Source organism: Nannospalax galili, unplaced genomic scaffold, assembly GCF_000622305.1.
Source record: "Nannospalax galili isolate Female #2095 unplaced genomic scaffold, S.galili_v1.0 scaffold440, whole genome shotgun sequence".
NCBI classification, from domain to species: domain Eukaryota; kingdom Metazoa; phylum Chordata; class Mammalia; order Rodentia; family Spalacidae; genus Nannospalax; species Nannospalax galili.
In genome coordinates, this window is record NW_008347189.1 from 952,595 (window position 1) to 965,646 (window position 13,052).

At 40.0% G+C, this 13,052-nt stretch overlaps 1 protein-coding gene across 1 annotated transcript in view; it reads left to right on the plus strand.

The window, feature by feature from the left end:
- Positions 1-13,052, plus strand: part of Fras1 (Fraser extracellular matrix complex subunit 1) — a 442,676-nt gene that overhangs the window by 289,376 nt on the left and 140,248 nt on the right. Inside the window, exons 24-28 of the mRNA XM_008843691.3 lie at positions 1,862-2,002; positions 3,069-3,209; positions 4,690-4,830; positions 7,688-7,958; positions 11,937-12,021. Coding sequence (XP_008841913.1) covers positions 1,862-2,002; positions 3,069-3,209; positions 4,690-4,830; positions 7,688-7,958; positions 11,937-12,021 — 779 coding nt within the window. The remainder of the gene's footprint in view (positions 1-1,861; positions 2,003-3,068; positions 3,210-4,689; positions 4,831-7,687; positions 7,959-11,936; positions 12,022-13,052) is intronic.

Here is a 13,052-nt window from a genome sequence, read left to right on the forward strand (position 1 = left end):
CATGGCCACAGGCCAGTCCAATAGAGGCAATTCCCCGATTGAGGCTCCCTCAACCCAGGTGTGTCAAGTTGACACTAAAGCTATCCAGAACACATGTCTAGTCTCTTCTAGCCTCCCAGTTCTGGCAGAGAAGCTTGAGCTCAGATGTAGAGGTCAAACATCTACAAGTAAACTCAGGAAGCTCTCAGCCTCTGCAAAATTGCACTTTCCATTCCAAGAAATTCTACTGGTTGTCAACTTAGGTGGTCTTCCATGTTCAAGACCATAGACACTTTTCTGTTCTTTTCCTTCTAACTGGGGCCTGTCAGTTTGAGGTAAAAACAAGATTATCACAGATCCTCTGTGTTGCAAATGATTTCATAACTATTGGTTTTCAAGGCTCTGTTTTAGTCATTTTCCCTAGGGACTGATTCAGCCAAATAAATGAAGAAGATTAATTTTATAAACCTTCAGAGCATGAGTACCATCTTTCACATTTACCTGCTACTTAGGGACTTAGAAATATTGCATCAAGGAAGAAAAAATAAGAGTGAGCAGTTTCCACAGCTTCATAGCAGGGTAGGAAAATGGAATTGAAGCAGCACTGTAGATATGTTCTCTAAGAAAACAGTTCATCAGCAAACCCTTACTGAGATGTTAGTATACTCTGGGCATTGCACTAAATTTATTTATTTATTATTGGTATTGAACCCAGGGCCTCAAGGATGTTAGGTACATTACCACTGAGCTACACCTCTGGTCCCAGTGACATTGTTATCTGTCTTATTGAAGCTCAGAAAGTTTAAGGAAGAGAGATAGGAAAGCAGATAAAAAGTAACAAAGTCATGATTTAATAAACTTGCCTGACTTAAAAACTCATGTACTTAACTGTGCTGTTCCCTCCCATCTCCCAGAGATGAAGGACTTACCAGCTAGAACATTGCCTCTTAAACAAGAGTTCTCTAATTGCATCAGTATTGCCTATGACATCAAAAACACAATTATAACCACTATCATAATTATAATAACAAAAACAATAATAGCAACATGTTTTTCTATGCCCCAGCTCCGAGGACTCCAACTCAGAAGATCTAATGCTAAGCCTGAATAGTATTTCTAGCACTCCCCCTAGACTATTGAGGTCCACATCGAAGGTTGGCCTCACCACAGCATAAGCTCCTTGATAGCAAAGTCTACACATCCCACTTTTGTGTTCTCCTCATGCAGCAACCTGTATCACCATTGGTGCTTTCTGAACAAAGAAACACATTGAGTCAGTTCTGCCATAAATGAGGTCTTCTGTTGCTCAATAATCTCTTATTTCTGGAAGATTCTTTATGCTCCCTTTAATTTGAACATCATCGGTTCTTTATGCCATGCTGTCGTTGTCTAATTGTGAGAGTATGAGGCTGGTTCAGTGGCAGCAGCGGCTGGTGTCCTGTGGCAGCAACAGTGTTAATTGTGCCTCTAACATCTCTGAAGCTGGTGATCCTTGAGCATTTCGGAGAAGTCAGGATTAGGTGTGGCAGGTAAGCCAGCCGACCACTCCCTAGGGTAGATGTGCACAGGGATAAAGTCCTCAGGTACTCTTGGAATAAGGCCAGGTTGATTTGGCTTCTCAGCAGCCCTGCTGACAAGCAGACTCTGCATGGGCTTGGAGCACTCCCTGTACGTGCCTGTGTCTGACATAATTAGGAAACAGCAAACCTCAGAGAAGCATGTAGGCTATTATAAGCTGAGGCCTCGTTACAACTCTCATCCAACATCTCTTATGTTGTCCTCGCTTTGCCCCTTGCAACTGCAGACATTGCCTTCCTAAATGGGTGGCTGGGACCAAAGTAGACAGAAAAGGAAGCTGATCTAATGCAGACTTTCTTTCTAGAGTGTGATTGGAGTTGCAATGCCTGCAGTGGACCGCTGAGAACAGACTGCCTGCAGTGCATGGACGGCTACGTTCTGCAGGATGGCGCTTGCGTAGAGCAGTGCTCATCCACACACTACCGGGACTCAGGCCTCTGCAAGCGTAAGTGTTTGAAGGCTTGCTCTGTGATCGTCCAACCCTTGGCTTTCTCTGATTTCTGAAAAGCCCATGACAGGTTTTCCTTCTGGCTTTTTAGCTGGTCCTAGTTTCTTTCTTCAGAGCTGTCTTTGTTTTATCAATGGCAGCTTCATTTTCCTTTGCTCATGCCCTGGTACAACACATGCTAAAATCTGATGTCAGTACGCTAACCTTGGAGTTTCAAGGCCATACAAATATATTTGGGTAAACTAATAATTTTAGGTCTCCTTAAAAGTTGAGCAAACCTGTTCTCAGATGGGAAACTCTACACCTAGGCATTTGAACTTGTGGAAAGACCATATTGTTTTATGGCTCCCTCCATTATCTCTATGCCATAAACCTTACAGTCACCTCTCTTTGACCAAGTACTTCTTCCCTCCCTCTCAGTACCTTCCCTCTTTCTCTCCCCTCCTTCCTTTCTTCCTTTGATGTGTTTTTGGGATAGGATATCACTATAGCTCAGGCCAGCCTTGAAATAGCAATCCTCCTGCCTCCGTCTCTCATGTGCTTGGTATGACGGTATATGCTGCCACACTGAACTCTATATTATGACCTTCAACCTCAAGCTGCTTAGACCCCAAAATTCCTACCAAAAGTGCACAGACAACATTCCTGAGAGACTGATAACTGACTAGACGAGTCAGGGAAGATTGATACTTCAATAAAACAATACTGAGAGCTAAGGACTAATGAATAGTTATAATAATCACAAATATCTGTCACTTTAGTTCTGTCTAGCATTTTCCATTATTCAACTTTCAGCGTGGGAGGTATTTAGGACAGTATTTTCTCTTCTGTTTTGTAGGAAGAACGTGGAGGTTCATAGAGGTAGAGTGACTAATCCCAAGTCCTCCATTGGCAGGTGGAGCAGTCATAACCCAAAACCTGGCTCCTCAGCTCCTCATGGAGTGCTTTGCCCAGCACCCCAGAACATGTTCCTGCTTGACATTTAATGCTTCCTTTTCCTAAGTGCCCAGAGCTCCCTTGGAAAACTACACAGATTCCTGTTGACTTAACTTTTGTCTTTCAGGCTGTGACAGTCACTGTCTCCAGTGCCAAGGTCCCCATGAGTGCACTCGCTGTGAAGAACCATTTCTCCTCTTGGAAGCCCGGTGTGTTCAGGAATGTGGGAAGGGATATTTTGCAGATCATGCAAAACACAGATGCACAGGTAACTTGAGTCTTTGCTGAGTGCTCTGGGAAGAGCAAAGGGCAGCCAATAAGTCATGTGCACTGATTCTCAGGTAACTGGGGGCATCTGAATTAGAAGCAGAATGAAAACTCATGGAGCTTGTTCTAAGTAATTGATGGCTTCCCATGTACACCTGCCAAAGGCTCATTTAATAGAATATAGGAGTGCAGCCCAATAACTCTCTTGGACGAATCAATATTGTTCCTAAAGGTCTTTGTGGAAATGAAGCCAGCATCTTATGAAATGTAAAGCTCATATCGAATTGCAGTGAAGTGTCCATTAAGAGTGGATCAGCCATATTGATATGGACAGACAATTTTCATTGTGTAGGCTAGATCACCCTTGACCCCAATATTGGCATTATATTCTTGAAGAAACGGATTTAGGGTATAATTTAGTGAGACATACTGGAGCTTTCATTCTTAAGCTAAAGTTAAACCTACAGTCTTAACCTGCCTGTCTACCAGATCAGTCAAGAAAAATTCCCATTTGTTCTCATTTCTATCAAAACCTATCGCTTTACACTCACACTTAGAGAGACTGCTTTAATGATGCCATTAAGCGGGCATAACATTTTACATTTCTCCACATTTTCTTCATCTGTATTATCTCATTTAATCTTCACAATGACTTAGTAAATATGGCAGACAGTAGAAATCTTGTTTTACAAGTGAAAAACCAGACTTAAAAGTGTTAAGGTAGCACATTAAACCAAAGATGTCTGACTCCAGTCCCAGGCCCTTTAGACTATTCTACACTGCTTCACTATAATAAATCCTTACAAGGAAGCAGGACAATCAGGGAGGAAGCGCTCAATCTTTAGAAGGTCATTAACTTGATCCAAAGGAAAAAACTCTAAGGCTCTTTAAATAGCTTGCTCTCCAAATACAGTTAATACTAAGCTACCACTACCTTCACTCTCAGACCACATACATTGCAGTGATAATAGCAGGAAGGCCGAGAAGTGGTCCTAGAACAGCTGAGCCCTTTCTATTGCCTGGCACCTCATATTATAATGCTGCAATTCTCCCAACTATTATTTGCATGAGATGCTGTTTCTACCTTTATTGTTAAGACGAGAACATTGCAGCCCAGATTGTTAAAGAAGCTTATCCCAGGTCACAGCTAAGAGGAAGAGAAGGAATAATCCTTCCCAAAGAGCCTGAGCTCTTAGTCACTCTAAAATATCTTTCACAAGATAGTAGCCTTTTAAAAAACCCATCCATAGGCCGTGGTGCTTACACTGGGCTGTGGACCTCTCCATTCAGTTTCTTCCTGAGGGAAGATCAGCTCACTACTAAGCTTGGCAGGGAAACAGAGTTCTCTTTTGTTATAGTTAGGGAGCATTCATTGGATGCCCCTGCTTTATCTCGTCTGGCTGCAGTGCCTTCATTTCCCCAGGTGGTTCTAGCTGATGTCTGTCCCTCGACTGTGCCTCACTGTACCCTCTCTTTGATAGCCTGCCCTCGGGGGTGCTTGCAGTGCAGCCGCGGGGACCGGTGCCACCTCTGCAATCATGGCTTCATTCTGAAGAGTGGCCTCTGCATGTCCAGCTGTGTCCCTGGCTTCTCTGCCCACTCATCTAATAAGACTTGTGCTGGTAAGGGCTTCTCCTCTGATGGTCTAATGATGTCACCAGTGAGTTCTCTGTGCAGATGGCTGGGTTTCTAGACATGGTTAACACTTGGTAGATGAAATTCAGCCTTTGTATTCTGGAGAAAACCCTGGTAATGCTGAGGAACAAGACACTATTTGTAGATCATGGACAGTTAGGAAAATTCAGCTTCTAGGGTCTTGAGAAAGGAAATAATCTCTACCTTAAAAGTATAACTATCAGATAAGAAATTTGTTATAAACTTAGGCATACTCTTGAACTGCAGCCATACTTTAGAAAATGGCATATGTTTACATGTATAATGCATTTGTTTGTATTCATATAAATTTGTACAGCTAATTCTGCCAAAGTACAGTGCCATAGCTCCTTTACACATGGAAGAGATTAAGTTATAAATGAATAGTGAATAGCGAGAGGAGATTGTTCCATTAGCTATACATGTCTGAAGTAGATCGATTGGAAGACACTCTGTTTGCCATGACCAAGTAACATGTTAAAGGACTGGAGCTGATCTCTCCCATTACATAACAGGCATCTCACTTTAAAAGCAGTGAAGAGAAATGAATTTAAATTTAGTCCTAATTTTAAGCCCTGTAAGTTTTAAAGCTGGGTAAACCATGAGATTTTCACTATGGCTGAGTGTCCCTTGTTTTTTGTGTATTTATTATCAATAACATGAAGCATTTTTTTTGACAGCACTGAGGATTAAACCTAGGGCTTCATGTATGCTAGGCAAGTGTTCTACCCTTGAGCTATAGACCCAGCTGTAACGTGAGGCATTTTTAAAATATCCACAACCAAGCACATATTCTACCTCCATATTTCAGATCTCTAAAGGTAAAACTTTTTCAAAAGAGAAATAATATATATCTGACTTCCTTTATTGGGACCTTCCTGGAAACCACAAGAGTCAGTTTACTGTTCTTGAGACTAATACAAATCAACCTGTGAGAATGGATTTCTGGTTTATTAGAATAACTTTATGTAGAAGTCACCCCATGAAACTTGGTGTTCCCAAGCTGTCCTGCATGACCTAGTTGTAGACGGGAATGCTATCCATTACAGGCCTTGATAAAATAGCTGACAGGAGAGAGGATGATTCTGCATCATAATTGGAAACCCTAATTCATCAAATGTTTCATATGGTCAAAGGTGATGAAAATTTCATAACACAGTATGTGTATTTCACATGAATTCCAAATAAGAGCCACTGATAACAGCACTTCATTGTGGATTAACCAGTGTTCTTTTTGGAATGGTATCCGCCACCTGCCTCTTTTCTTCCCCTTGCTGGATCTGATATGACAGGTGTGTCAGGAAAAGACTGGTTTTCAAACTTTCCATCTCATTAGCATTACCTAGGGAGTCTGTAAAATTAATGAGGTCCACCCCAGAACATCTAATTCAGAATTTCTAGCAGTACACTTCCAGTGCCAGTATTGCTTTGAATGATCCCTACATTACTCTTTATTTTAGTTACTGAGATATAACATGTACCAAACATCTACCCTTTAAATCATATAACCCAGTGGGTTTTTAGCATATTCATAAAGTTGTATAACTATCATTAATATCTAGTTCCAGAACATTTTTATCACCCTAAAAAGAAACCACCTAACCATTAGAGGTCTCATCTCATCCCCCTGTCACTGCATCCCCTGGCAACCACTAATTTACTTTCTGTCTCTGTGAATTTGCCTAGTCTAGACATTTCACATAAATAGAATATATAGGTTCTTATGTCTGACTTCTTTGTCTGGCTCTCATGTCGAGGTACAGCCATGTGACATTGTGCATTAGTACACCATGCCCTTTGTGGATCAATAATGGTTTATAGACAGATCACATTTTGTTTATTCACTTCTTCACCTCTGTATTTGTTTGTTTTCCGTGCTAAAGACTGAGCCCATACATGCTAGGCAAGCACTACTGACCCACATTCCCAAACCTTGTTTATCTCTTCGTCAATTAATGGCTATTTACATAGCTTCCCTTTTTGGATATTTTGAGTAATGTTGCTGTGAGCATTCACAGGCAAGTCTTTGTGTGGGCCTTTTAGTTCTCCTTGGTATTTCCCTAGAAGTAGAATTGCTGGGTATTGTAGGAACTATATTTACTTGAGGAACTGAGCAACTACATCTTCAAATGACTGCACCATTTTACTGATGTGTGAGGGTTCCAATTTCTATACATCTTAACAACACTTTTTACTGTCTATCCTAGTGGAAGTGAAGTGACAGCTAACTGAGGTTTGATTCACATTCCCAAGGTGACTGATGCTGCATACCTCTTTGTGTACTTACTGACCTTTTGTCTTTGGAGACAAGCCTATTTTGATTCTTACCCATTTTAAAATCTGTCCTTTATTGTTGAGATGTAAGTTCTTTTATATTCTGAATGCAAGTCTTTTTTTTTCAGATTGAGGATTTGCAAACTTTTCTCCCATTCTGGAGGTTGTCTTTTTATTTTGATATTTTTTTTTTTTTTAGTACAAGGTATTTATTTTTAATGATGCTAGCTAATCTGTTTTTTTTTTAATTTTGTATCATATGCTATTTTGCTTTACCTAAGAAATTCCTGCTCAGTTAGAAATTTTCAAAATCTATTTCTACATTGTCTTTTAACAATTTTACAGTTTAACTCTTCCATCTAAGCCCCATGTTATCCTCGTCTGCATCCAGGCAGGAACACGTAGGGTAGAAGGATAATCATGCTGTGGAATAGCCTAGAATCTCTGCATGTTTAACACTGAATTAGAATTGCAAGCCTATTTCTTTAGTAAATATATGGAGCCCAGTTAGTGAATTTGTAAGCCTGATCTTTAGGTTCATATGTTTTCTAGACAAAATGCACACTCCCAGTCTTCACATAAATGGCTCCTTGACCCTTGCAATTGGTGCAATGAAGCCACTGGACTTTTCTCTCCTGAACGTCCAACACCAGGATGGCAGAGTAGAAGATCTTCTGTTCCATGTTGTGAGCACGCCCACCAATGGTCATCTGGTGCTCTCAAGAAGTGGCAAAGAGGTTCAGCTGGACAAGGCTGGCCATTTTAGCTGGAAAGATGTGAATGAGAAGAAAGTGCGCTTTGTACACAGCAAAGAGAGGCTTAGGTGAGTTAATGCTGTTCTCTTCCCACCGCCTCCTTCCCATCCCTGCCAGGCTGGTCCACCCCAGTCTCTCTCCTAATAGCCATCCCTTCTGGTCAGGGGAAGATCGATACTCCACAACTGCCTTCAGCTGCCTGTCATCATTTCCCCATAATTGCTTAGAGAGTATGCTTATGTTTGAGGCATTTTCATTTTATTACATAATTATGGGTAATTCTCAGATGTGACAGGAAAATTCTAAGTATAATTATCAAGATTTTGGGCCCAGTAGAAACAAAACTTGATTGTAGCCAGATGCTAAAGTTGCTTCCTCCAAGGGACTAGAGGACTAGAGGGCAGGAGAAGGTGGGAGAGTGACTTTTCAAGGTGTCATTTGGTCCAAGAATTTCAGAGGGGGAAAGAAACTTAGAGTCATAGTTTTTTATTATCCACTTTATGAGATTAATTGTGGCTAATTTCTAAGTCTGATCCAGTTTTCCCTTGATGCTACACACACTTCTGGCTGTCTTTCCTACCCCAGCTGACATATGCTTCGGGAAAGCAAGTGAACGTTAATGTGAACCCAAGCAAATGCAGCCCTATAATTAGCAGAGTAAATCTACTAAACAGAAACCACAGAATGCACTCCAAAGATTAACCCCTTGCATTCTCTGTCACCCTGCTCTGCCTTATTAATGCACATTGCTCACCATAGACTCCTATGTGTAAACAAGGAGTTGAAGCCCATGGAACACATCTGAATATTTTCTAATGCCAACACTACACTCGAGTGATTCTCTGATTACTTTTATGAATTGATTGATTGATTGATGATTGGTTGATTGATTGATTTATTGATTGATGGACTGGTTGAAGTTCAGGCTAAAATATATGTGGAAAGAAAAACAGATGGCAGTTTTTCTATTATAGTTCAGAGCTGATGGTGGAGGAATCTTCAAAGACCATATTATAGGAATAAGAACAGGTAATGTGTACCGAATGCTAGCTTTGACCAGGCATGGTATTAAGTACTTTACCTGAGCCTTGAGAAAATGAATCATTTTGCCCAGATCTCACACCTGGTACTCTAACCCAATACTCTCTGACTCCCTAATCCATGCCTTTAGCCACAACAGGCATGCTCTCATCCTTGAGAGCTAAATAAAGATCTCCACGTAGAAAAGTGCCTGCTGCTCCAGAGGCTGTAGTGTTTGATGCCACTGAGGTACTCTTCAAGTCCTCCTCCATCCATCCATGCTTAACATCTTAAGCATCTGTGTATCTCTCTCTTTCTCTGCATGTGTTTCTGTCTGTGTGTGTGTCTTCCTTCATGTGTCTATGTCTATCTCTCTGTCTCCCTGCATTGACTCTCACAGTTTCTGTCTCTGTCTCTGTCTGCCCCTCTCTCTCTCTCTCTCTCTCTCTCTCTCTCTCTGTCTCTCTCTGTCTCTCTCTCTCTCTCTCTCTCTCTCTCTCTCACACACACACACACACACACACACACACCATACTCATAGAATTACACAGCTCTGAAGTCATTTGCCTTAGAATCACATATGGTAAATATAAAGTTCAATGAACAACCACTCTAGTCTATTTAATTTTTATCATACATCACCCAATTCTTTGCAGAATCTTAGCTTTGCACCTTTAAATATGATAAACTGTGGTAATCTAGGAATTCTTGCAGTAGTCTTTTATGGGACCATGGGTATGCTTTTTAATACCAGATTTTCTTTATCTAAAAATATCAAACAAAAGAAATGACAGAAATAGTAAATTGAGGTTGAGGAAAACTCATGAAAAAGTAAAACTATTTATCTGTGAATGATACAAAAGCAAAAGAGGCAATTTTCCTTGCAAGTTTGTGTTTTGTGCTTCATAAAAACACTGACCTTGATTGCAATTGGAATTCTTTACAATTGGGCTCCTTTGGGTTTAGAAATTTCCTGTGGAGTAAAAACCCAATTCTTAAATGTAGCTGGAGAGATTGCGATAAGCTGAGGTACCAGATTCTGTTAGTGGGACCTCAGTGCCACCAAAACTCATTTTCCTCCTTTGTTCACGATGTGGTCTGCTAGCTGCATTCTCTTGAAGCTTGGAGGTAGGTAGAGAGGGCAGGATTGAATGGGGCTGGATATGAAAAGGAGAACGGACTCTGAAAGAAGACAAGAATAAAGCCAAGCTTATTTAGCTAGAATGTGCATTCAATGACAATCTCTATTTTAAAGTGTACTGTTCTATGACTGTCAACAGATATATAGTCTTGTTTCCAAAACCACAGTCAATATATAAAACATTTCCATCATCTTCCCCCTTGATCTGTTTCTTTTTTAATTTAAAAATATTTTATTAGCTTTGCTTTAAGAAGTAATGTAATTACATTAAAAGACTGCATGTGGTCCTCACTCCTCAAGTGGTCCTAGGTATCTAAGCCTTACTGTTGGACCTCACCCATTACCAGGCACTAAGAGGTTTTTCCATTATTTTTCTATTACTCTTCTGCAGCCCCAGCATGCCTTCACCTAGGCCCTAATTGAACTTCTAGAGATAAAAGTCACAGTCTGGGAAGTTTAAAAAATTAAATAGAAAATAATGATCTTTTTAAATAGTTACTCACTTCATTCCAATTTTGGGCAACTACTAATCTGGTTTTTCACTTCTGTAGCTTTTCCGTTTCTGAAAATCACAGGGCTGGAGTCAAACAATATGTAGTCTTTTGGTTCTGCAGTTGGATTGTAGATCTATCCACATATTTTAGGTGTAAGTACTTTAATTCCAAGAATACCCTTTAAAGGACCTTTAAAGCAATGGTTCCTGTTATAGACCAGAATGCAAAATCTCCCATAATGCACTAATCACTCATTTAACAGCTGGCTTAATTTTCAATGGAGGGTATCAACTCTGCCTTCCCTCCTAAAAGTCTCTGAAGCTGTTGGAAGAAGCCTTTTCCAGGAAGTCAACCCACATCAGAGTGAGCCTTCATTGGGATCTTTGGTTGTAAGAAATGGAAATCAATTGAAACTAAGCAAAACAGTTAAACAGTTTTAACTTTGCAGAGGTGGCTCACACCTCAAAGACAGTAGGAGCAATCACTCCAGGGAAGTTCAGGAATGAGAACTGGAAATTGGAAGCAGGACTGGATTCTTTTTTCCAGTCTCTACCCATAACTGTCGTTCTCCTTTTGCCTCCAGATGGGCTTGTTCCACATGCTCATCCACATGCTAGCGGCTGGTTACTCGTAATCAAATAGTTGACTGTTAGCCCCCGAGAAGAAGCAGCCTCCTTAGTTGTATCCATAGTGAATGCATGTAGGGTGGGGGTAGGGAGGATAAAGTCACACAATTGAGCACCGCAAGCATTATTCTTGGGACCTACTTACATGAACTGGGAAGGGTGTGGGGAAGGGTTTCTGGGTAGATGTAATCTTTGAAAACTGGGAAGAGATTTCTTTTCCAGTTTTTAGTTTAACCATTTACTTGAATACCACTAACCGGCCTGGCCTGACAAGTAACTTTTCTGATAAGTAAGTTGAATATTCATATATATATATATATCTTAGAAAATAAGAAACAAAAGTTATATTATTTTATGTTTAAGGAAATCTAACAATGACAGTATTTTAAATTTTTATTGTGTGTGTGTGTGTGTGTGTGTGTGTGTGTATAGCACATATGTGCCACAGCACATGTGCTGAGGTGACAGAATGACTTGTAGGTGTCGGTTCTCTCTTTCCATCATGGGATCCAGGGATCAAAGTCAAGTCCTCAGGGTTGGTAAACAAAAGCTTTTACCCACTGAGCCATCCTGCCAGCCCCACACAATGTTTTTAGCTAGGTTCATCTTTGGTTCTATTTTCTACAGTATAAATATTATATATCTGTAATGGTTTCATATGAATTTGTACATGCACACATCCTGAAAATACTTTTTAATCCTTATCTTTCCAAACACTAATACTGTGATCATGTTTTCTTATTCCTTGCTTGGGAACTTCTTTAGGAAAGGGTACTTCTCCTTGAAAATTAGTGACCAGCAGTTCTTCTCTGAACCCCGGCTGATCAACATACAAGCATTTTCAACACAGGTAATGAAAATTCCAAGCAAACACATAGATTTACATGCTTACCAATTATCAAGAAAAAAATCAAGAACTCTTACAATTTTAACAGAAGTGATTGATCTCAGTTAATATTCTCTTAGTTTTATCATGAAATGCTATGGGAGTCAGTTATAATTGTTTTGGGTAACAGCACTGGCAACAATAATTACTTATGCATGTGTACTACTCTCTGTGTGTTTTACATAAGTTCTTCAGTTGATCTTCAGCCAATCCTGTGAGATATTATCTCCAGTTTACAGATGAGGAAACTAAGACAAGGAGATTAGATTATCTGTCTCTGGTGATGTAGCTCATAGTCAGGATTTGTGCCAGGAGACCTGGCTTCAGAGTCTGTGTTCTAAACCTTTATCTCTTGGTGCCTTACTAGATCTGCAGAATAGTTTAAAGCTGTTGTAATTGTTAAGATTTTCATTATTCTTAGGTAGTTTGTTTTACCAACATACATCCCTCTCAGGGGTACAGAGTTTGCAGCAGTTAGAGGATTTTATAGCAATCTACTTAAATGAAATATCATCATAGTCATGAGACAAACATAGATCTAAATAAATCATTGTGGAAATGAGAAATTCAGGGGAATAACCCTTTATATTCATGCCTCATCATTCCCCCTCTGTCAAGTTGCACTTATGGACCCAGAATGCATACAGTGGTAGAAGCTCTGAGCACTGGGCTCGGTCGGGGGCATGAATAGCTGAGATGTGCAAAATGAGTGGGAATACGGACAGGCAGATAGATAGATGATAGATAGATAGATAGATAGATAGATAGATAGATAGATAGATAGACAGATAGATAGATAGATAGATGATAGATAGATGATAGAGATGATAGATAGATAGATAGATAGATAGATAGATGATAGATAGATAGATGATAGAGATGATAGATAGATAGATAGATAGATAGATAGATAATGATAGATAGATGATAGGTAGATTGATAGTTGATGATAGATAAATAGATAGATAAATGATAGATGATAGATAGATAGATAG